General features: G+C 51.5%; 1 protein-coding gene and 1 non-coding gene across 6 annotated transcripts in view; both read right to left on the reverse strand.

Moving 5' to 3' along the window:
- The window catches only part of ATG16L1 (autophagy related 16 like 1), a 65,001-nt gene that overhangs the window by 19,730 nt on the left and 19,893 nt on the right, over positions 1-25,378 (reverse strand). For 3 of the 5 annotated variants that reach the window (XM_036236365.1, XM_036236367.1, XM_036236366.1), the window contains 9 exons: positions 24,414-24,519; positions 21,314-21,384; positions 20,633-20,704; positions 15,677-15,797; positions 15,336-15,441; positions 13,096-13,245; positions 12,899-12,946; positions 12,013-12,114; positions 9,906-11,366 (listed from right to left, as the gene is read on the reverse strand). In XM_036236365.1, coding sequence (XP_036092258.1) covers positions 11,273-11,366; positions 12,013-12,114; positions 12,899-12,946; positions 13,096-13,245; positions 15,336-15,441; positions 15,677-15,797; positions 20,633-20,704; positions 21,314-21,384; positions 24,414-24,519 — 870 coding nt within the window. In that variant the 3' untranslated portion in view covers positions 9,906-11,272. Of the gene's footprint in view, positions 1-112; positions 158-2,050; positions 2,112-2,463; positions 2,581-3,195; positions 4,021-9,905; positions 11,367-12,012; positions 12,115-12,898; positions 12,947-13,095; positions 13,246-15,335; positions 15,442-15,676; positions 15,798-20,632; positions 20,705-21,313; positions 21,385-24,413; positions 24,520-25,378 lie in introns of those variants that run through there. The other 2 variants (XM_036236369.1, XM_036236368.1) reach the window with 2 other exon arrangements.
- On the reverse strand, positions 16,271-16,532 carry LOC118614516. Its single transcript, XR_004956102.1, has one exon.

Below are 25,378 nucleotides of genomic sequence, written 5' to 3' on the forward strand. Positions count from 1 at the left end.
CACCTGGGGGCAAATGGGTGTGTGGCAGAGCGCCAGCGGCCCCCGCGCGCCCTCTCACCCGATGCCCTCTTCCCAGTCCCAGCCCGGACGAGCCCAGGAAGCCCCGCCTCACCTCTCTTCCCCTTCACCAGCTCAGGATCCACCAACACCACGCCATCTACACCGAAAGAGAGAGCGGTGAGCGTGGGGGAGACGAGAGCGCCCAGGGGACTTTCAGATACACGATACATATCATTACATGTTACTTACATAAATATATAACCTATATACGTGTGCAGTTTTTTAAATGCACGTGCAATCCATGTCCATTCTCGGAGAATTGGAAAGGAAAATTAAGCAAAGAGAAAACAAAGTCACCTAGATTTCCACCACCCAGAGATACTCACTGTCAAGGAATTACTGCAGGATTTTTTTCTAGATGTATATACACTTACATGAATGTTTTTACTAAAAAATAAAAAATGAGATCCCACTTATATACTATTAACTATTCTATAGTTATCATAGTATATAACATATTCCTCAATCAACTATATTGTAAACACCTATTCACACAAATATATATATAACATGTGCTAATCATTTCAATGGCTACATACTGCTCTAGTGCATGAATATAGCATACATTATTTAGTTAATCCTTTCTGGTCAGGGGATTTAGGATGCTTCCGATTTCACCCGTTACAATATTGCAATGAACATCTTCACGTCTATCTACCCACAGCAGAACTGGATTTGGCTTTTAATAACATACTGCCAAACGACCTTCCAGAAAGAGTTTTGCTGAGGACACGCTCACCCTCAGTGCCTAAAAATGCCAGTTTTGTACACTCCTTTTTTAAAAATAACGATTTGAGCTGAAATTATAGAGTCACAGGAAGTGGCAAAGACAGGACAGAGAGGTCCCCGTGTCCCGTCCTCTAGTTTCTCCCAGTGGTTACATCTTAGATAATTACAGTACAATATCAAAACCAGGAAGCTGACATGGGTACAATGTGCGTAGAGCTCTAGGTCACTGTATCACACGTGGAAGTTTGTGTAACCGACCCTGCAATCTGGGGACAGAACTGTTCTCTCGCCATCAAGATCTTTCTAGGGCTTTGCATTTATAGTCACACCCCCACCACTCCTAGCCCCGGGCAACTGTGAATCGGCTTCCCATTTCTAGAAGTTTCTCATCTCGAGAACACTGTACAATTGGGACTCATACAGTACATGGCCACTGTCTTTTTCCACTCAGCATAAGGCCCTGGGGGTCCGAGCTGTTGTGTGTATCCGTCGTTTGTTCTTTTTTATTGCCGAGTAGAATTCTGTCGCATGGATGCGCCCCAGCTTGTTCAACTGGGTCCACTCACTGAGAGACACTTTGGTTCTTCCCAGTTTGGAGCTGATCCAAATAAAGTTTCAATGAACCAACATGTACAGGTTTTAGTATGGGCATAGTTGTCATTTCCCTGGGATAAAGAAATGCCCAGGAATGCAACTGCTGGGTCATATAGTAAGTGTATGTTGAGTTTTGTTCATGAAACTGCCAAACCATTTTCTAGAGTGGCCGTTCCATTTTACATTCCCACCAGCCACGGATGAGTGGTCCAGCCTCTCTGCATCCTCACCAGCGTTTGGTACTTTCACTGATTTTTATTTTAGCCATTCTGACAGGTGTAGAATGATATTTCATCATAGTGTGAATTTGCATTTCATGAATGACTAATAATTGTGAAGGTTTTCCATGCGCTTACTTGCCATCCATATATCTTTCTTCTTTGATGAAATGCCCCTTTGTGTCTTTTGCCTAGCTTCTAACTGAATTTTGTTTTCCTTCTACTGTGGAGTTTCGAGTGTCCGTTATACATTCTAGAAATGAGTCTTTTGCGTCCCCCACACTACTTCGTCTTGTTTCCGATCAGAAAGTGGCACCTCGCTGATGTTTTAATTTGCGTTTCTTTGATTAGATTATTAATGGATCCAATTTTTAAAAATGCAAAACTAGCGGTTGCCCAATGACATAAAGGAGAACCAGCATGACAACTGTCTTCCAAACTCCACTCACCCACAGGCTCTACTTGATCCACGTGGTCTATGTAATCTCTCTTCCCCAGGTAGATGGTCACCTGTGGGAGGAACAGGTATGGATTCGAAGTGGCCAAAGGCCTTCATGTTAAAAATCAGCAACAACCAAAACATTTTGATTAGTCTTGGGAAGAGGAGCAGGCTGTCCGGCACCTCCTCCCCCTGCCGGGCTGTGGGTGGAGCAGATGGATCACAGGCAAGGTGTGCCAGGAAGTGCATCTCGACCATTTTAACATGCCCCCGACAGTGCCAACAGCGGCATCGCCTCTGCCAAGGACGCCAGGTTCGAGCTTCCCTCAACCTCACGTGGTCTTGCTACTGATCACATCTATTCTTGAAAAAGCTTTTAGCAAACAACCAAACAAACATTTCCATCACTTCTGTACCACTTACCGATTTGTCCCGGGAGATCTTCTTGAAGATAACTTGGTTTGGTGTAGACTTACTGGCTGCCATCTTATCTGTCCCTGGCAACTTCTTCCACCGTGGGAGGTACGTCAGGTGTTAGGCCTGGGGACAGGTGAAACGATCCTAAATATAAAGTCAAGAACATTCTGGGCACAACACCTACTCATGAGATGCTGTACGCCTGCCAGAGACTTCCTTCTGCCTGCTTCGCTACCCATGTTTGATTAAATCAGGCCTGTGTCTAGTTTGTATTGCACTGCAGTGTGCTATTTTTGAAAAAAGGTGTGTTTTATTTTTCTTGATAACTTAGTAAACCTTACCAGGGAGTCCAGCCAGATGCCACACTTAGCCAGGCTGAATTTAAAATTCGGTCATGATGATGTCTTATGGCAATTACAATAGAAGGAGTTCCCGAAAACCGCAACAAACCACTTCCCAAATTTCAAAAAAATATAAATCCCCGTTAGTTCTGTTCAGCCATCTGTACTCAGCTGAGCTCTCGCGCCCCCCGCTGTACGGACAATGAAGAGGCCACCTCAGCTGTCTGGGGTTCAGTGCACTCTGAGTTCCCTTAACAAGCAAGGTCCGTGGAAACTACGCAGAAAAGGTGAAGTGGGGACAGACTGACCACGTGAAAGTGCCCGTCATCCAGACCCTTGCTCTTCCCTGTGCCTGCCCGGAGTTTCTGAGGTGGCCTGTGTGGGGGCGGTCACATACCTTGTGCAACCAGCTGGATGGCCCAGGAGCTGAGGGGAGGTCTCTGTGCCCTCGGGGGTGGCAGCCAGCCCCTGCTGTCTACCCGGATGACCAAAGCGAGGTCCCTGGCTGAGTGTGTGGGAATTTGTAGGGAATCCGAGCAGGGCGGAGCCTCCAGGTCTCAACGTCTCAAGCCAAATCCCATCTAAGGAGCAGAGCAGAACCTGGATTAGTGTTGAGATGGGTGAACTGGCCGTTTCAGCAGTTCTGAGCATTAGGCGAGGGGCTCCTTCCGGAGGGGCTGGGACGCGGGAGCCCTCGCACTGGCTGGAGTGGGGAAGGCGTGGCGGGAGGGACACTCGCCAGAGGAAAGCTACTTTTTATCCTAACCCTCTTTGGGTTCTGGAAATAGACTGATTATCCATTCACAGGACAGGGGATTTCCTGGTGCTCAACACAGTTAATTAAACTCAGCAGGCGGCTAGTGCAAGCTGGGGGGCGGGGTGTGGGCAGGGACATAAACAAAAAGGTCAAGGAGAAACGCCAACCCCCAGATGAACCCCTGGACTCTGAAGCCGAACTAGACAGGTCCCTCTCTTCCACTCCACGTCCTATTTTCTCACAAGTCCTGTCGGTTTTCCCTAGGGGTCATCAGATGTGATGTCATCCGATGTCGATCAGCTGGGACGTGTCACCTTGGGGTAACTGAATCCATCAAGCCTGTAGACAAGACTTTTAGTTTATGGGAAGTACAAAGAATAGAGGAATAAGCTAAACGGCCCACAAGAGAGCTACCAGGTGAGACCAGACAAGTAGCCGATGCGTTTCCTAAGTCAATGTCATGGAGAAGGGGTTAACAGGTAAAAAGATACTTACGAGACTCAGCCTCAGATGTAATGTTTGGCCCCAGGTTAGCTGCAAAAAGGGACAAATCGGAGGTATGAGCCATTTGGGAAGCATTGCAAAAATCCGAATATGATCCGGGGGACAGGTAAGGTGGAAATATCTGGAACAGGAAGGTAGAGACTGTGACCAAACTAAGGTGGCCATTGGATGGTACGGGTGTTATGATCGGAGTTTGCAGGGTGTGTGTATGCAGGCACACACGTGTGTATATTTACATACGCACACACACATGCATGCGTATTTTAATACCCGTCACACGTACAATTGGCTAAGGTATACACTAAGGAGCTAACGCAGGCAGTCTGTACGGTGGGAATTTGGGTTTTGTTTTTAAAATATTTTTGTCTGTACTTGAAAAATTGTCTCCAAAAATCATCGTCGGCTCACCAAGAAAAGTAAATGTAGAACATCGTTATCAACTTAAAAGACTACCCAATTTTTCCCTTAAAAATACGAAAATGAGAGAAAAACAAAAGACTAGGGCGCTTCTTTTAGTGTCCCGATCAAAGGTGCTGCCCCGAGCTGTGGCGGCAGGACCCAGGGCCCAGGACCGGTGTGTGGCTGTCGGGGGCAGATCTGTCGCTCACCTGGCAGCCCGGGCACTGGACGCCAGGCCTCGCGCTGTTCAGAAACACAGTCTCTGACGAAGTCTTCTCTGCTCGGTGGAGAAATGAGGAAAACCAGGACACTTCTGTGTTTTTACATAGAACCAAACGTTTTCAGTATTAACAGGCGGTCTTCCTTCTAAGGTTACGAGGTTCTCGTTTTTTGATGTTAACATGTCCTCTTCCTTCCTATCTTTACTGAGATATATTTTACATACAACTAAATCTATTCATTTCCGGTGTTTACTTTGATGAGTTTAACCATTACTGTGATCAAGGCGTCGAACACTTCCATCCCCCCAAAGTTTCCTAGCACCCATGTTAGTCACCTCCTCCACCAACGCCCCCAAACCCAGGCACCCACTTATTCGCCTTGTCACCAGTTTTGCATTTTCTAAAAGTTATTACAAATTTTAGAATAGTAAAGTTGAACACACACAAGAAACACGCCCATAGTCAACGTCGAGATCCGACAGCGAACATTTTGCAACATGTGCTCATCCACTTCCATCGTTTTTTTCCTTTTCGGTCATTCGAGAGTAAACCACAGACATCACACTTGACCCCTAAGTATTTCAGAATGTAGCTGCTAAGCAGGGCAAAGGGGCCTTTTTAAAAAAAGAAAATAAAGATGGGAGTAGACAGTAGTTTAGAAAATATCCTTACTTGACCCACCCCCCACCTTCCCACTCCCCAAAAAAGTGGCCAACCTTCTACAGTTCTTTTGGAAACTGGGTCTATGGATTCTCAATGTCTGGGCAGTACCGGCTCTGGCGTGACTTGTTTCTCTGGAGTCAGTCCAGGTTGTTGGAGCTACATGCTGTTTCCTCTCCCCAAAGCCTAGCCGTGCACCGGCTCGGGGCGGGGGGGCGGGGGGGGTAGTGTGGGAGGATGTTCAGCTAAGCAGCTGATGGGCTTTGGGGTGCGGCGGTCGTCTGAGGGGTTTCCTGGGGCACACGCAGGGAGGAACGGCGGGGCACAGTGTTGAACGTCTGCTCCGGAGTGAAAACCTGGCGTCCTCGCCGCCTGAGGTTTCCTGAAGCAGAGCAGAGAGCTCGTGGGAAGTTCGAGGCAACTCTGTGTATGGAGAGTGCCGGGGAATCGGAGCTTTCAAAAGCCACCCTAATGCCGACACGTGCCTCTTGGTCGGTGGGCCTGGAGAACAGAGGGTTGGGCTGGCTTATACCCGAAATCATAAATAGAATCCTGTGGGTTCTCAAGGGGGACAGAGACCCTGAAAAGGTATCTAACCCATACTCCATCCCTTGCTTGGATCTCCACTACAATAGCTACAAGCTGTCGAATGCCTCTGGGGGTGGGGAGATCACTACCACCTTTCTCAGAAACAGTACGAAGTGTGAGAAATTCCTCTTTGTTAGGCTGGGACCAGGCTCCCTTCTGCTTCTTTTTCCATAGCTCCCAGTCAATCTCTTCCACATGTGGCTCTGTCATCATCCGACCACAAGTGCTCATTCCTCATGGGCATTAAAACCCTTTCGCCACCTTGGGGTTCAACCCCCAGACTGACTGCAGACGTCCGTCTGAGGCATCGTGCTGAGGATGGCACGTTACGCTCCAGGTTTCCGTGTACCGGGAGCACGTCGCACACACAGCCCCAGACGGGCCCCGGGCTCCGCGGCTCACCGATGAACCCGCATGCCATTGAGAAAGCAGCCCGGCCACTTTCTTCTCTCCATCTGCAGAGAAGACCCTGAACCGCCCTGTCCTGCACGGCTGGGAGAGGCATGGAGTGTGCAGACGAGCCCTTGGAAAAGACGATGTGCCAAGTGGAGGCAGAACATCCTGACTCTCCTCGTGAGGCTGAGTCTCAGCACGCGCACGCGGGGCAGGTGCGGGGGGCTCCATGGCAACGCGGCTGCTTCAGCACAGGAATTCAGTTGACAGCAAATCGCTTACTGCTGCAGTTGCCAAAATTAGGGAGATGCTTTTAGGAGGAGAGGCCGGTTTTGGGCTGAACGTTTGTGTCTTCCCCCATCCCACCCCACCCCAATTCCTGTGCTGAAACCCTAACCCCCACTGTGATGGCATGTGGAGACGGGGCCTTTGGGAAGCCATTAGGGTCAGCCGAGGTGATGAGGGTGAGTGTTATGACCCACTCTCTTGGGCTGTTTGGTTTGCTCTCGGCTGATTCGATTCTACTAAATGCAAACTTAATACCGAGTATCCACTCCGTGCCAAGCACTACATGGCCTTCAGGGACGTGGCTGCTCCTGAGGCTTCTCAGAGCCACCTGGGCACGTACTCCAAGGAGCAACAGGCCTTCCGGCTTCCTAACTGGAAACCAGCAGTTTCCTCGCCGGGCTGGCTCACCAGCACCCCCGAATTCATCGGCTCTCTCCTCCAAGTTTTAGATTGGAGCAAATCCACACTGCGATGTGCAGGACTAGAGTTCCCACGTAGGACACAAACTTATTACTTCTATCAGGAATGTCAACCAAATCTGGGGACCTAAAAAATGTCAGCAGAGATACTGTTACCGAGTCAGACACTTGAGAGACGGGACGACAGAACGTAGCCTTTAATGGGGACAACTGCCCAACAGCCACAACGGTTCCTGCCCTGGCCCCCGGGCCGCTGGGCGGCCCTGCGCATCCAAGTGGGGCCGCCTGAGCCGCCTGCTCCAGCCAACAGGACGTAACGAGGCGGCCCGAGCAGAGTGGCAAGTGCTTGCCCAGTGACGCTTGCTTTCTGGCCGTCGTCTTTGTTCCCTGGACTGCACACCAACAGCCAGATGTGAGCCCCCCCCGCCACCCCCTTCAGCCGGCTCACAGAATCCGAAGAACGGTTGTTTTAAGCCATTACGCCTTAAGGCAGTTATGCAGCTAAAGCTAACTGTATCGCAATTCGAACAAGCCGATCATTAAAAAAATCGTCAACACAGGAAAATTTAAACTGGACAGTGAATGACATCGAGGTACTGTGGATTCTAGGAGCTGGAACGACGGCGCGGCGTTCTCACTGGTTTGCTTCCAGGGTCTGGGGTTTTGCCGCCTGACCTCTCCAGGGATGCGTGCTGACCTGTGAAGGAAGCGACATGCCTGCGGTTTGCCGTAACGCGCTCTGGCGACACTGCCGAGTGGCAGGTGGGCGCACGGGGCCGCCTCCACTAGCGCTTCCTGTGCTTCCCGAGGTTCCAGGCCCAGCCGGACGTGGACACTCGCTGGGCCGGCCGGGCAGTCGGGGCAGAGTGGCGAGGGCCGCGTGGCCCCGGGCAGGGTCCACCTAGGAGCGTGTGGGGGTTTGAGGGGCACAGAGTGGCGTGGCGAGCATGCAGGCGAGGGCGGTCCCGGGAATGGACACCGGGGTGGGTCCGGGGCCTGGGCGGAAACCAGTGGGGCCCTGTGTGCTGCGGAAGGCAGAGCTCCCTGGGCTAAGAGAATGAGATGCTGCTGAGGTGAGGCAGGCGAGACTCGTTTTCCAGATCAGTCTGATCTTTTACTGGCGTGTGCTACGTAATCTACGTGCGTTTACAGATCAACGCAAATGCGAACATATTTCACTTTCCTCAAGGCTTCCTCGTGTGCCTGGGCCTTATTATAGAACACAAGGGACGTATGCAGTGGAGTCAAGGCGTCGCCTTGGCCAGCTCTCCCGCCCCTCACCCCACAGGGGGCCGGGAGGGGCAGCAGCCCCTGGATCTGAGGCAGAGGCCGCCCCCACCTCACAGAGGGATCGATCGGCACCTAGGACGGCTTCTTGCTTAGCTGTGAAATAGTCCCATCCTCGTGAAATGAGATACAATTCAGATCTTGCAGAATTTGAGAGCCAAAGGCTCCTTATCTACCTCCAAGGCAACTTATAAAAGCAGAGATGCTTGGTGTCTGCAACCTAGCACACAACCTGTGTAAACTGCTTTACCGTGACCACTCTTCTCCTGGTGTCCCCCACCGTCCCCCCGCCACAGGTAGCTCTGCACACCTTGGTACACTCCGCAATCTGCGACTTCCCAACCCACCTGCCTCGGGGCTTGGGCCAGCCCTCCCGGCTGAGCAGCTCCCTCCGTTTCCCTGTGCCCACATACAACTTCCCGTGTGGGATCTGCCCGATCTGAGGGTCTTTAGACACTCACAGGAGAAAGGCTGCCGCGCGGTCTGTGCTTTGAGAACCAGGCATCAGCTGGACGGACTACACTATTTTGGGAAACGACCCAGGAAATGTAAGTTCATTAAAAAGATGTTTTTCAGTTCTCAGCTTCTGCGGCATGTTAACGTCTGCATCCACCACACGTACGAGGCAGCACATTAGCTCCCACCGCCCAGGAAACATCTGGGAAGTTAAAACTCCTACACCGCCTCCCCCACCCCGATGGCGCCAGCAGCACTGGGGCAGGGTCCCCGACGGGAAGGTGAAGACCAGGAGCTGGATGAAGCCAGACGCCACCGCAGCGGCGTGAGTCCACACCATCTGCTCAACCGTGGCAGTCGGGTGATCTGAAGAGCTTCACGGTGTGGGCAGATCTCAGACTGAAACCTCTCTGCTGAAAGCAGGGCGCCATGCTCCCCTCCAAGTTCAAAGAAAACGGGATCACCGGTGGCCACTGCTCACTTCCAGCCCCCTCTAAGAATGACTCACCTCCTGGAAGGTGACTTGCAAAGGGCTCCTTTAGCTTTCTGGAGCGTGCTGGTGGCCTCTGAGACTTCTGATCCTGATGGACTCTTGACTCGAGCTGCTAGCTTAGCGATGACGTTTGGCCGGCCCCTCAGTAAACACAGCGTGGTAGTGGGCCTGATCTTTTGGGGTATTCTGGGAGATCATAATTTAACGGCACAAGGCTGCTTGCTAGATATTGGGGTGGCCATGAATAAATCACTCCTCAGTGAGGTAATTCGTGCCTCGCCAGAGGAGACCTGAGGCCTGAGGGAGACGTGAACAGCTCGTCGTCAGTCGTGTGGACAGGCCCCTGTGCGGGGGCCGGGGGCGCGTACCCTGGCGCGTGGAGCTGACCGCAGGAGCACCCTCGCTGGGGGCTCAGGTACAGCTGCCGAAGTTCCGGTTTCAGTTAAGATTTGGAAATGATGGGAAAATACAATCTTGAATTTTACAGGCAGTGATAACTTGGGTTTAGGTGATGAATAAGGAAAAACACCGAGAAAGTATCAGCCACTACTTATAAAAGAATAAATACCACAAAAAAATGAAAGAGCTTTTATCCTCCCTTACAGATAAAAGGGAATAAAAGAACCACGAAAAAACACCGAGTTTGAAAAGTATATAACATTTCTTTTTTATTTACAATCAAGTTCTGTTGGGCAACACAATTAAATAAATAAGAGACGTGCCCTGGCCTGTGAATTTCAACTCCCGCAACTTGGGTCCTCAGAACACCTCACAGAAAGAGGAGGGCGGGGCAGGAGGGAGCCGGAGCCGCCGGAGCCGCCAAGGCCCCTAAGGGGAGGGGTGCGCGTCCCCTCTCCCCCCGCCCTGCCGTCCACCGCTGTCCAGAGGGCAAGTATGGAAGGAAATAAAGTGCAAATTAAAAAGTGATCAAAATATTGGTGTTTCAGTCACTCAAGGAACTAAAATTTCATACACAGGAAAAATGGGAAAGATAAATTAAAGAATAAACGCCACAGGCCAGTTTTTCCACGGCCTCGGTCACGGCTCCTGAAGTCGAAGGCGACACCCCGCGTCCTGAAGCGGGCTCCCTGCGCGGAAGCTCCGAGGGGGCACTGCACGTGGGCTTGGCACAGGCGCCGAGCGACCTGCAGCTGCTGGCTCCAGAGGGACACGCTGCGGCCCTCCAGGCCCGCCACCAGCAGCTGTCGCTTAAACGCGCCTGGACAGAACGCGGCACGTGCCCGCTTTCCGGGACTGACGGACGGGGACAGGAGCGCGCTCCCTCCCCCTGTGGCACACCCACTGCCTTGGAAAAGGGTTTCTGCAGTTTCTCTTAAAAATAATTTTTCTTTTAACCAAATTGAGATTTATTTCCTGACCAAGAGACAGACCCATGGAATCAGAAGCTCTGAGGACCAGCTGCTTTCCTAGAGCGGCGCAGACCTAAGAGCATCCCAACCGTCGTCAGGTGAGAGCGGAAGGAGCCTCGAAGGAGAGACGCAAACCAGCGGGGGGACCGCAGTCCCACGCCTCCCCGGAAACCAGCGAGTCCCTGGGCTACCTGAGGACAGGGGTAACCCTGTTCTGGTTTCTGGTGACCCAGCGATTAAAGCGGGTTCACCGGGAAAACGACCCGAGGTGACGGGGCACACATCAGGCCAGAATCGACTGTGGGAGGGGGCCGGGGGAGCAGAGGGAGAACCAGGCCGGGCGCGCGGCTGGCTTTGGCGCTGCCGCCCCGAGGGGCACCCGGAGGCCGCTGCTCCCCGCCGGGGCGGGGCGCTCGGGGCGGCAGTTTCCCGCCGGAACCGAGGCAAGACGCGGGACGTCTGCCAAGGGACCGCAGCGCCCCGTCTCATTCGGCATCACAGAGACCTCAGCCTGAACCTTCAGACGTCCTCTTCGAAGGCGGGCCCCCGCGCCGCACGGCGGGCGCCACGGCCACCTCCGCAGGCACGGAGCTGCGGGCCCGCTGCCCCCGGCGTCGGCTCCGCTCTCTCGCGGCGACGTCAGTACTCTGACCACAGCACCGCTCTGCTGCCTTTGTCCACACTGACGACGTGGCAGCCAGAGGGGGCCCATGCCACCGCGTTGACCGGCGAGCTTCAAAGGGAGAGGCGGGAAGGCCAGTGAGACCCCGGCGAGCTCCGCCCAGGCCCCTGCGCTCGGGGAGGTGGCTCCCCTCGCCGGCGCGCCCCCACTCGCGGGCAGGCCCGCGTGAGCACGGAGGAACCCCGAACCGGTTTCTGGAAGCGGTTTTGGAACAGAAGGAGTCAGGCCTTACAGAGCGCACCCCAAAGAACAGCTCCGAGCTAATTAGGGCAGTAACGTCCCGCGCGCCTCAGGAGCACTGACTGAGGAGCAGAAACCTCGTCACTGCTCTCGAGGCAGAGAGGTGGGGATGGAGACACCGGGTCCGCATCCGAACCTGCAGCTGGGCCGGGGCGGACGCAGCAAAGCTAAGAAAGGGAGGAGCCCCGGGAAGGGGGGAGAGCGCTTCTCCGAGCCCGCCTCCTACAGCCGCTCCTCGCTGGCTCTGGGGGGACACTCTGTAACGCAGACCGCCAGCACGCCGCCGCCTGCTGCACCGTGCGACAGCTGCCCTCCGCTCACCCGGCTCGCAGCAGAGCGCGCGAGTGGACACGGCCCTCGTGGGGCCGACTCGGGTCACTGCCTGAAGAGGGCCTGACCCCTGGGGTGAAGGCGCAGGACGCACTCACAAGCCGAGGGGCTCGAGGGCGCAGCTTACCCGTGCTGCTTCGAAAGCACCTTCTCCACCTTCCCCGAGAGCACACTCCAGACGTAGAGGGAGCCCTCGGCCGAGCCTGCCGCCACGTAACTGCCGTCAGGGCTGGGACGCAGGAGAAAGGCCGTCACCGCCCGCCCCACTTCGGCACCCGCGCCTCCTCCCGAGAAGTGACAGTCGTCCTTTACTCATGAGCCCGCACGCGCCCGCGCCTGTACGCCCAGAAACCGGCGCGCCGTTCACGGCCGCTCCAAGGAAAGCTGCTTCGCCGTTACCTTGGCCCCGCCCTCCGAAGGAATGATGGTGCCGCCATGTTACTTCTTGGGGCCACAAGTCCCTAACTCTCTCTCAGGCTCAAACACGGCACACGGGGAGATCTAGTCGACTCCCAAATGGCCGGGGGTGTAACAGATGGCTGCCCGGTTACACGGGTCCGCGACAGCAGGGAACGGAAGGAAGGGGAAGCTGGCGCCGCCGTGCCACCCCTGGCCGGGGCGCGCGGGGGACGTGCGGCGCCCGGAGCAGGGGCGCCAGGAGCAAAGCCGCCCTCCTCCCAAGAGCCTGCTGTGCTCTGCTCCAGGGGACCGTCCCTCCCTCCCCGCAGGGCTCCGGAGCAGCCCCCACGCAAACACGTGGAGAGGGGTGAATGGCTGCGCCCAGAGCTGCCGGCCGGCAAACAGCACGCCTGCTGGCCTGCACTCGCAAAGGGACACCGGGAAGGCAGGAGCCGGCGGCCTCTGGAACTACACTCAGAGGTCCCCTCCTGCACTCAGGTTGGGGCGCTGCATAAATCTGGCTCGTTTTCCCAATGGGCAGGTGCCCACGTTCCGACCCTTGAGCTGAACCGAGCTGGGGGGGGAGACGGGGCAGAAGGCGCATCGCCACCAACCTGAACACCACTCTCGTCCAGTCGGAGCCGCACTTGAACCCAGACGCGCTGAAACAGACAACAGGGCACTGTCACCGCGGGCGCTCACGGCCCTCGGGATCCGCGGCAGGGTCCGGCCGGCCTTCACGCAAACCCTCAGAAAACCCCTCGGAAAACCGGCAACGCGAGTGACGCCCAGCGCAGCGCGTCCTCCTCACCTGAACGTCTGTCTGACGGCGTTGACGCGGAGGTCGATGATCTTCAGCAGGTCGTCCCGCGAGCAGCTCAGGAGTTCGGTTCTTTCCGGGTTCAAGTCCAGGGCAGTAATCTTTCCCAACAGCTCCATCTCTCGGATGATGGTCTCCGATCTACGGGAGTAACGGAAGTCTGAGAACGTGGCACAGACGTGCCGGAATGCCCGCCGCCCCACCCCCAAACGCTGTGCCAGGGAGAAGAGAAGGTGGGCGTGGCGACTCGGTGAGAACGCAACATCCATCACAGGCAGGGAGTGTGTTCCCAACCCACAGAAATGACCTGTGACTGCTTTTACCATTTTTCTGTCAAAAGAGTCTACGGTAACAGTTTTGACTACTACAACTCTAAGTTTAGTAAGAATTAATCTTATTGCTCCTTCTTGGAGTGATACAATAACTGCCAACCGGAGCTTCTGATCAGCATGCGCTAACCTAACCGGGCCTATAGCAACTAGCAGTATTTCAATTCTATCACTGCCACTAACCAAAGGCACACACACGTCGGTGGGTCTGGGCTGCCTCGTATGGACAAATGAGTGTGTCTCACAGGCCTCCTGCCATGCCGAGCCCAGCTCAGGGCCCTCCGGCTCCCCTGGAGATGCTGGACGTGGAGCTGGGACTCCGGGCAGTCACCACACTCCGCAACGCCCTCTGCTTCCCTTCACTCCCCCAACTCTCCCTCGGAGGCCGTGGTCCACACCCAGGTCCGTGACCAGCAAACGGTGCAGGCACCTCCTGGCGACGCAGCCCGCCTGCAGTTGTTTCGCTGTGAGTTTTCAAGGAAATGACTTCCTACCTCCCACGCCACTAAGAAAGAGTGTAACTGAGTGTTTTTAAGTATGTGGCCGAAGGCAAGCCACTCCACTTCCTTAGGACTCAAGGTCTTCATCTATCAAATCAGGGGTGGACCAGGAGACTCTGAACAGCCAGCCTAACTCTCAGATTCCATGTTTCAGGTTAAAAAAGCTACCTGAAGGTTGGGTCTAAGAACCACAGGCTTCATGCTAAGGCCTTTCTGAGCATCACCTAGAACCCTGGCTCGTCACTCCCCACTGTCCACAACTGCTCAGTGACCGGGCTTCTGCCTCAGCTGCCCGTCACGCAGTCAGGTCGCCACCTACCTAGCAAACCAGCCTCATCCTCTGGGCTCCTCCTGCTGTGGACCAGCCCCTCCACTTCCTCTCAACCCTGGCCCCTCAAGGGGACTGTCCAGCGTTCCTGCCGCTTCCGGCCACTCCTCCTCGGGCAGCTCCCTGAATGCTGTCCTCGTCTGCTGCACATGCTGGCGTTGGGCAACCTGTTCTCACACCGTCTCCGTCCTCCCGTGAGGACTTCCAACCTCTCTCAAAGACTCTGCTCCTGTTTTTCCGAATGCCCTGACCCAAACACACCCTCTGGGGCTTCTGCCTAAACCTGTCACCTGTTCTGTCTTGCTTTAACTTTCCCCTTCCTCACCCTCCACATCCGACCTCTCAACAAGTCCTGTCCGAATGCTCCCTAAAATGGATTCCCTCCCTCCAGACCTTACCTCTACTGCTGTGAGCTCAGATCCTTAGCAACCCTTCACTGATTTCCCTGCTCCCGAATGTGTCCTCTAAGACTGCCACCAACGGAATCTACCAGGTGTCATGGACCAACCCTTCGCTAAACACCCAGTGGTTGATAAGATCAGGCCACTTACAGAGGGCACATAAAGCCCATGGCAATCTGACCCCAACCCGCCCTGCTAGCCTCATCTTCCCATGACCCGCCTTGCCCTGTTTCGGACACACCGGGCCGTCCCGCCGTCTGGTCTGCCATGCCTCTCGGTGGCTTTTCTGCAGTGCGAAGCCTGCTTAGCGCTCAGAGTGTCTGAGGCATTGTCTCACGCCCTCGCACGAGGCTGCAGGGCTCCACGTCAGGCACCGGGCAGACCGTGTGTCCGTCTCGCTTACTGCATTACACTCTCCACCTGCCAACTTGTTCGTCTTGGCTCTCCAGCAGCTAGTGAAGCACCCAGCAAACACACAGCACGTGCTCGTGACTGCTGAGCACAGCTGTCTACTTCACGCGAAAGAATGCCAAACTGTTAAAACAAATGTGGACTGTAGCTCATTTCTGTCGTTTCCAGGGATTTAAGAAACACGACCCGTATACATATCACCACAATTCTACCACGGAGAGACCCTCTCATCTGCCTCCCCACCGACTCTTGGGTATTATACCGGATGTCCCAGAAACGAATTTTCTTGTCGAAATGTCCACTCATTACACACTGCTCTGTGCAGACAATGTCATTGCAACTGGATCCTGCAAACACTGTCTTTATGCCTGAAAGAAAACCGAGCATCAGTACCCGAGCGGGGGCCCCTCCAGGCTGTCCACCTGACCTCGCTGCCTCAGGCCCCCCGCAGCCAAAACTACTCAGTAAAACAAAGCCTGGACCATGTTAACTGCCACTAGTCAGCACCACTCTGAGTGTGAAATGACTTAAAATTCATACTGTCACACTAAAGGTGGTTAGTGTCTAAGTGCACACACACACGGAGAGACTGAATGTCCTCACAGACTTTGCTGCGCAGATCCCAAAGCTTGAGGGTCCGGTCGTGACTTCCGGAAACAATGCGCGCGTTGTCCAGCAGGAACTTGGCAGACAGCACTTTGCCACTGTGGCCCGTGAGTGTGTGCTAGGAGAGAAGACACAGCCAGGTGCGCATGGGCACCAGCCTTCCCACACAGCCCGAGCCGCTCAGGATGCTCGACCGGAAGGATGAACCGCTCTCACCGCCCAGAGCGCCTGTCTGTGGGAGCCGCAGAGGCACGGTGAAGAGGGAGAGAATAAATCTGCCCCCGGCACTGAAAAACAACCCAATATCACCAGGCTAAACTCCGGGTGCCCCATCCTCAAAAAAGGGGGGGAGCGGTTGGAGGACCTTTTTGAGACAGGTTCCCTTACCGATACCTTCCTGCACTGTTCTCTCATCTTTTTTTTTCTAAGTGGATTTATCAAAATTTTAAAAGCCTAGATTTTGCCCAGCGCCTCGAAGTCAGTTCCCTATTTAAAGTCAGGACAGACGCGTTCGCTGGGACAGGATTTACAGAGGGGAGCACCAGGCCTCTTTAAACGAACAATGAAAACTCCTGGGGGCTTTGCGTCAGAGGTCTCAGCTTGAAAGCCAGATCACGGCCGCAGGTCCCCGCACTCCCGGCCGCCACACCCCTTCCGGACTGGCTGTTGGATGCCAACCTCGCGTCCTCCCTGGGCTCGCCAGGGAACACAGACCGGAGACATCACTGAGTGTCAGCTGTCCTGGTGCCCACCGTGGCACTACTGGAGCCAGATGGGAGCGAGGCCGCTGGGGATGGTGAGGATCCTGGGAGGGGACCTGGGGGCTCAGCCCTTTTACTACTCATCATCAACCTCTTTCGTATACGCAAAACCCCAAAGGCTCAGAAGGTATTCACTGATGTTTTCCAACTAAAAAAAAAAAAAAAAAAAAAAAAGAAGAAGAAAAAAAAGTCTTTAAAAACCCCAATATACTTACTACATACTTCTAACTTACAGGTTCTAACCCCACTTGCGAAGATGAGACCTCAGAGTTTAGTGTTACGTTTTTAGTGTTCACGTTTTAGCAACTCCACCTCATTACAAACAGAAAACGTGGAAGTTTGCAGTGGATTCCAAACTCATCCTCGCACGTTAAAACCTCTGAGACCCGGACCCCATCTTACAGCCGCTGCCAGCCAGGGGGCCGCTGAGCTGCAGCAGCGTGACAACTTCCCCCCGTCCCGCTGGTGAAACCGAGGAAGCTCCTGCAACAAAGGTTAAGTTAAACACAGCACAGGGACAGAGACTCCACTCGGCGTAACTCATCCGACCTGTACAAATCATGGGGGGACAGAAAACCTGGGGAAGTACTTCTCATGCGATGTAAATTAAATTCTTAGTCAAGAACTATTTCATCAGAAACTAGTTGTGTACGTCACTGTTTTCTTTCTTATTACAAATCACATTTCACAAACATAGGGAGGCAAAGACACGGCTCAGAAATGGACAATGTGAACGCACTTATCTAAATGCACACGTTAATATCTTCATTTACTCCACATGGAAATATTCCTAAAAATGTTACATGTTGTTTCTTTCGACAATACAGGATAAGCAGTTTTTCATGTGGCAGCTGAAACGCGAGGGCTCGGGGCGGGGGTGGGGTGGGGAGGGGAGTCGCACTGAATTGGGCTCTGGACACCCGGGTCTCTAACGTCATCTGTGGGAGACTCATCTTTTCCTCACACTGGTTTAGCAGGGACCATGCAAGCCCCACAGCTGATAGCATTAATTCTCTATCTTTCTGCATCCCCACTTAAATAATCTTTACAAATATTTTAATAGCTAAACAGTCTTTAGTGGTGAGATTACACTTTGGCATATAGCTTCCTCTTATTTCCTGGAATGGAACTACTGGATTAATAAAGAAAAGCAACATTTTTATTTCTTGGCTCCTCATAAGGTACCACTAGTTCGCCTTTTAAGAAGTCTGCACTTCCGCTAATCTGGTTCTTGCTGGAAACCCAGGGGCTGCCTGAGGTGGACCAGCTCCAGCTCCACGCTGTCCTGCCAGGGAACTGGGCCTTCTGCAAGAACTCACTGTTACCATTTAAAAAGTCCTTATTTTAAGTGGACCAGATTTACTTAAAATTCTTTTCTCTATTCAATGTTTTATCTTTAATATTTAACTCCAACACTCCTGTTAGCTTTTATCTTCCTCTTTTAAACAGGGACTCACAGGAGATGAGGTTCAGATGTCACAGCAGCCCGACTCTCCAAATGGCTCAGGCTCCCATGTCTCAGGATGGACCTCGAAGGATTCCCATGCAGGTGGCTACCATTAACATCAATGAACGACAACTGACCCCAGAAAAATGCAGAATGGATGAGAAGTTTCTGAAGTAAAAACCACCCACTTCTCCATGTCACTGTCAGAGAAGTGGGCAGGGTGGGTTCCTTCACCCAGTTCCTCAAGTGACATCTTAGATAGCAGCCGGGCCCCGTGGACACTGGCCCTTTCGCTCCCTCTTCAGGAAAGCTAAAGAGATACCAACCAGGGCTTGGAACCCGAGTTTTAGAACACGGTTGTCCGTGCGTGTCCTCCAACACCCTCTGTCGACTAGGGCTAAGTGGAAGCTACAGTCCCCTACCACATGGAGCCCTCTTACCTCCTGGACCCTGAAAAGTTTCACACAGGTTCTCTGGGTTCAAGAAGCTGTTAAAGATAAGCCTCCTGATCTCTTCACACGTTCACCAAGGGACAGGACACGGCTGTGAGCAGACCAGAGGCGCTCAAAGCCAGCTAGTCCAGCAGAGGAGGCCTTGGCCCTGGCACCAGACCTCAACTCGTCAGCACCCACAGGTCGAGCCTGGTGCTCAAGCACCCTCACGGCAAGCACCCTGTCCAGTGAAACCTGGCCCCCTTTGCAAATTAGCTCACCTGAAAAGGTTTTCCAACAGGATGACCTCTGCCTTCAAGACCCACCCTGCCTCCAGGCCCCATTCTTACATCCGACCCAGAGGCTGATGCCCGCCTATACAGAACTTTCCTACAGATTAAAAAGGATCACCCTGCACTGGCTGACTCAACTGCCTGCTTCTCTCTTCCAAAGGCTTAAACTATAAGGAAGGCTATATGCCCCTCCTCACTAATTAAACAATTTTGTGGTATCTCCATCTAGAATAATTCAGGCCAATCCATTACCAAAAAGAACACACGCCTCGATTCCATTCTTGACTGTTTACAAAACTGTGTGACCTCAGGCACTTTTGGGGGAGGGGGGGGGCTTATCTGAGCCTCTGTTCCCTCATCTACCTGCCTCATCCGGTTTCCCGAGGATTAAGGCAGTAACGTACATAATGTTTCTCAGTACCCGGTCTCACACACAGAAGTCACTCAAGAAAAGTCCCTTTTCCTTTAGGGAAATTAACGATTGCGGAAGTGTTCAACTCCGTCTTAAATGTCTAATAAGTGGTAGGTTTTGTAGAGTACAACATACCAATGGACAGATTTATAATGCTGCCATGACAACAGGCTCGGCCATCTTTTCCATGGCTAGGGTGCAGACCTACAGACTGCATCAGATAAGTCGTTGGAGCATCTGAACAGATGTGAACTGTCCCCTGGGGAAAGAGCCCAGCCCTGCCTGTGGGCGTCCAGCAGTCCGCCTTCCTGCTCCTTCCTTCAGACAAGAACACGGGCAGGCTCTTCGGCTTTCACAAGACAAAATCTGTCGCCTTCAGGTCTCACACTTTGTATGTGTAGCCCTGCATCTCCCTGTGGCTACAAATAAGGAATCGCTTCCCTTTCACCATCAGCTAGCATCTAATACCGGCAATTTTCCACACAGCTCCTTCAAGAAAATGGAGAGCCTCAGTGATAACTGTGTTTCTAAAGACTCTTCCAGCTGCATTCCTGCATCACCGAATCAGACCAGCGACCTCTCCCCAGAGGACTATCCTAGCCCAGCTCCCCACCTCCCTGAAGTTCATCCTAACATTACGCCCTCTGTCCTCCATGTGCGTTGACACACAAGAGCTGGTGTCCAAGTTTGTTGGTAAAATGCCTACCAATGTCGAGTTTGCCCTTCATCTTATCTTTTGGTAGCCTGTATTTAATGAGCTCATGTAAGGACTCCTTCAAGTGTGAGGAGAAAAACACGTCTCCAAATTAGGCTCTATGTTTTTCACGAGAACAACCCTCTTCGCCTTGGAATCCAAGAGACTTCAAGACAAGTCTGAGTGCAGACGCGGATGTCCTCGTCGGACCCCATCCCTCTCCCCTTCCCTCACACCTGGTTTCTGAGTTGTTTTCGTCTCTATCGTAAGAGCATCCACGTGTCTGTCTGCACCCTTCTTTCGGCTACTCTCTGTGAAGTATAATTAAACTTTGACGCCCACAAGAAACATGCTCTACATGCTGGCGCTGAGATCACTGAAGGGCAGCTAGAACTGCTTGCTGTGGATCCATAGAACCTAGTTCCTATGAGCAGGAGCACCCAAGTCTGTCGGAAAGTATGAGGGTTTCCTATTACAAATATTTTGAACTGAATCTGGGACAAAGTGAGAGTATAAAGTGGAGGAAAGGCAAAGGCAGGGGAATCAGCATGATATTAAGGGACATGCACACAGTTCTCCTAAACAAACTGACCTGCCATTGCCTACATCTTGTGACTTGATAACCATATGAAATTGGGAGATTATACATATTTTTTCCCCCTTTATTTATCATTATTATCATTGCCTACAGCATCTGGTCTTCCTAGGTGGTCTCCCATCCAAGTATTAACCAGGCCCAACCCTGGTTAGCTTCCGAGATCAGACATGGGGCTTGTTCAGGGTAGCGTGGCCGCAGACCATGGACCGAGGTTCCACCGGGGGCGCGAACCCAGGACCTTCTGCGTGTAAAGCAGATGTGCTAACCACTACACTATGGTGCCAAGTCCTACACAACTTTTCTTAACCGGGTCTTACCCGTAACCGATAGTCATCCACCGTCCAGATGCGGCTCGCAAAATCGTTTGAAGCTGCTAAGAGGTAAGATCCCTGTAGGAGTAAAACACGGAAAACACACATTAGCCAAAATAGAGGGATTCGGGTCACACTCCACAACCTCCCCAATAATCAAGTCCAAGGTCTAGGTGTCCAAAACTACACACCTGACCCGAAATTCACCCGTCATCACCAGCATCCTGTCGACTCAGCCGTGCCGTTACTCAGACCCTGCTCCTGCACTCGCTCAGTCTCACCTGACGCTGCAGACCCTCCGGCCCCAAATGCAACTCAGCCCTCCAAGTTCACGTCCCCCTGGCGCCCGTCTGCGGTAGCAGCAAACACTCATTCTCTGCGCGCATCTCTGGCGTGTCTGGCTGGACGTTCTGTCCAACCGCAACGCGTTGGCCCAGCCCGGGCCCTCGTCAAGTCCACAGACACTGACAGGCCGGTTAGCGCAGACCTGACTCCCCCGCCCAGTCTTCAACTCGGTCTCAATCAGCAGGGACTTTGCAATCTACCTGCACCCTTCTCTAACACTGATTTTACTTAAGACGGAGAATAGCAGAGAAGCCAGTTATTTTTTAATTTCAAGAACCAGATTCTTAAGTTATTTCTAAAACCCTCTAAACTCACCTATTTCCCTGGGTATCAGATACTTACAGCACTATCGAATTCGATGCTTGTAATTCCTGCGTTACTGCCGGAGAGGGCACCCTTTAACTCACATTTGTCTAGATAAAAACAAAGATTGAGAAAAGGAAGGTAAAGCCAATACATAAGTTAAAATGAAGCCCCTGCAACGCAATGGAAGCCAAGGACACTGCCAAAATGGCAGCGTCCCGCATCGTCGCGGAATCAGCTAGCAGGCCGCGGAACACGAGACCAAAACACAGGCAGCCGGTTTCTAAGAGCGATAAACGTGCGCGTGGACACAGAGTCCAGCCTAATGTTTTGCATGTGTCAAGTCATTCTCTAAACCAAAAAGATTTAGTATCATCTATTCCTTTTACGAAGGGAAATAAAATCTGAAAACATGTCAATCGACTTACAGAGACAGAGTTCAATTTGTTATTCTCGTTAAAATTTTCCTATTTACATAAATACGTCGCTAGGTTTGATTGGTATTTGTGCCAACTTAACTATCATTTCTGTAGAATTGGACCATCAAATTTTCAGAACCTAGATGTAATAATTCTCAAGATTTGAACATTTAAAAAAAAGTGATGTATAACTGGCTAGTCATCCAAATTCCAGTTACGCTAGTTTGGGGTTTCTGTATTTGTCCTTACATTTACTCTACGTCCCTAAATTCTAAGATTCTGGCCATCCAACTGCCTGTCAATGCCTCCTCCACCAATAGAAGCAGCCACACGCTCCTGGGCACTGCTCTCTTGGCCCTGGCCCCCAACACGAAAACGTCAACGATGCAGGTACAAGCTCAGAAGACTCTAAGTCTCAATGATGGTGTGATTAAACTCCTTGTTTAAAGGGCAGCTTAAGGATGGACTACATACACAAGCTAGGAGAACAATTAGGAAACTATTCTAATGAAATCCCTAAGGAGAGGAACATAGACTAGAAATCATTTCAGTAACTGGCCTTGTCTCTGCCTCAGTACTTCTAAACAGTAAGAACGATGGTACGAATACTGGTTTGAAGCTGTCAAATCTATTTAGGGCTGGGATTATTAACCGGGTTAATGAACCCTGCCTCTTATTAATTTATTTGCAAAATATAGCACGTTTAATGCCTCTTTCTGGGTCCTAGTTTTCATTAGATTTTCAAGAGTCAAAAAAGGCCAATATCTATGAAGGTTTTTATTTAGATTAGACCTTTACACACAGAAATATTACTGCAAATTCTAAGAAATATCTCTGGCTTATGCCTAAAATACTGGTCTATTTGTTTGGCAGTTAACACAGTGTTGAAATTTAAGAAATGATCAATAAATGCTACGGTACACAAGAGATCGATCTCAAAAGACCAAACACCTTGCTAAAGCCTTTACCCAGAAGGCACCGGGGAGGCTCTGTCAACCGCCTTTCTGTAAGTAATTCCCAATGCAGCTCCTGCCTGATAGAGTGAATGGCTGTTCCTCCCGGCCGGAAAGTGCCATTCTTCTGACGTTTTAAATGGGTAAAAAATAGGACACCCCGAACTACTCCATAAATGGCCTCCCGGACTTGATCTCTTCCAAGAGTCAATAAATATATTCATTCACCAAGGGGAACAAAACTGTGTATTGAATAAGCTGTCTGTGGAAGGAAGGCCCTATAATTAGTCAGGACGTGACTTGTTATCTATTCCCGAAAACTATAAAAAGTGCTGCCATTTTATGTTATTTCTCTAGACCCAGAAGAAACTTCTCATTTTATTAACAAATTATGGTCTGGCACATTATGTCAATATTAATTTCGATTAGTATTGACTTTCCCTTTTGCAGTGAAAAGATAACATAACACTGTTACTGAAGGCTGGCTTCTCTCATTTTCTTATGCTGACCAAGGAGTAAAACAAAAATATTTATGTTATTTCTATTTAGTTACGAGACATAATCAAAACAGACTATCTGCTTAGATTTTCAGAAACTGAATCTCATAAAACTTCTGTTCTTATGACATAGTTTTACTGTTACTTTGCTAAGTTTCAAGCAATTGCCCTTCATAAGGTGTTTCTGGGGAAAACGGCACAAATTCTAATGGGCAACCTAGCTATACCCACCAGAGATTTAACCCCTGAGGCGCTTTCCAGAAAGAGCGAAGGCAGGGCACACACGCGTGGTGCTGTGCTGATCACCTGTTCTAAGCAAAGCCATCAATAGGTCGCTCTTCCTCTCAATACATCAAAAGCAGAGGCTTCTGGTGCGACTCCCAGCTTGGGAGGCTGAGGGGGAAAGACTAGGGGACCTGCAGTCAGAAGACCGAGCTCAGCTCCTCGGTTCCACTGGCCCCTTGTACATCATCGACTAGCCGCGTCAATCAACTACGTGAATCTAGTCGTGTCTCTTGAGATTTTGAATCCAGGCGATGCCCACCCCGCTCACTGCACAGGACCACTGTGCGCGTCGGAGGAAACAACACAAAGCCCCGCCGGGGCTGCTCATTGTTGGAGAGTGAACAGTATGTGCTGTCACTATGGAAACCTGACAAAGCGGTGCCTTCAGCCTATTCCTGCTCTATTAAAAGTATACGTGTATTTACTTAACTGAATCTCAAAATGTAAAATTGGGGTAGGTCTCAGGTTCAGAATTCTAAGAGATGGTTTCATTAACTTCGATTTCTGGTTTTAATGCCATCCCGTTTCTGAGTGATCTGAGGTTATTTTTGAAACAAGGTCCAATCGAAGACTAAATCTTGACCTTTGGCCCCTAGTCTGATAAGCTTTGTTAAATACGTTTTCTCTGGGTGATGGCCATTGGCACTATTAAATGCACAAACCACAGTTTACTGTGTAGTTTAACTACATCATCCATGACTGTTCAATTTTTAATTTTCCTCCTACAACTTGTACTGTCTTAGAAAATGTTCCAATTAGCGAATATCTGGAAAACACAAACATATCCATAACTGAACAGTGTTTTCTAGTCACTACTTGGAAATGCAGAGCAAACGCCACTCAGCTGTAAGTGTAACTGAGACAGTTAACAATGCTCCGGTCACATTCTTGCTCAAAAGAATATGAATGATCTAGCGACCGCCTGACAGCAAGCCAACCAGACGTGCCAACACAGCTTCCTTCTGTCCCCTGCACGGCACCTCACCTCCGAACACTTCCCAGAGCTTGACCCTCCGATCCATGCCTCCTGTGGCCAGAAGCCGGGAACCAGGGCTGAACTGCACGGCATTGACTTCACCATCATGAGCGTCCTGCAAGACCAACACCGTTTCAGACCCAATCACTGTCATTTCCAAGAAGAAGCCCAGTATGAATGGGCCCTCTGGACGCCTAGCCAAAGGCTAAACGTTCACCCTTAAGTGGGGGGGGGGGGCGGGGGGGATCATTAACTAACCTGAGTTCACAGCCCAGGCTTCCCCAAGGGTCTATTGCCATTTGATTCTTATATAGTTTCATTTATTTAAATACAGTGCAACCTTCTTAAAGAGGATTCAAAACCTGTGTAAACTGACAGCCTAAAGTCTGTCTTTGAGTTAATTTTAAAGAGTAAGAAATTTCAATCTACAGTTTTATATGATCCTAATTAATAGCTTAAAAGTAAGCCTCTGATTAACTGCCTCTCATGTGGCCCAGACACATTAATACTACGTATCAGACGTGGCTTCTCATGGTGAAGGCAGTTTTTCTGGCTTTCCCAGCAGGAGCATCCTAACATGGAGTCCTGCCGAGTACATGCTGGTCCTCTTGCTACCCAGAGGTTACAGCGGGCACCTATGCAGCTCCCTCTGAAAACAATGCGGCACTAGTGTGGGTGATGTGACCTCGGCCGAGGTGAACTTCCCGAAGCCTCGGCCTGCCGTCTATAACAAAGGACTTCCAGGGTTTTGTGCCTAGGACTGCGCCTGACTGTGAGGCCTTCAATAAAAGTTAATAGGTGTTATTTTGGAAGAAATGAAAATCTTGATAGGGAAATTTCTGAGACTGGCACCCACCCTGGAACACATGATCTGAAAAGATGGCACGTGTCCAGGATAAGAGAAACCGCGTAAAAAGCATCCCACCCAGAATAACGGAGAACACCAGCTGTCACTATGAGCGCCCCTCTTTCAG

Source organism: Rousettus aegyptiacus, unplaced genomic scaffold (genome assembly GCF_014176215.1).
Source record: "Rousettus aegyptiacus isolate mRouAeg1 unplaced genomic scaffold, mRouAeg1.p scaffold_m13_p_2, whole genome shotgun sequence".
NCBI lineage: Eukaryota > Metazoa > Chordata > Mammalia > Chiroptera > Pteropodidae > Rousettus > Rousettus aegyptiacus.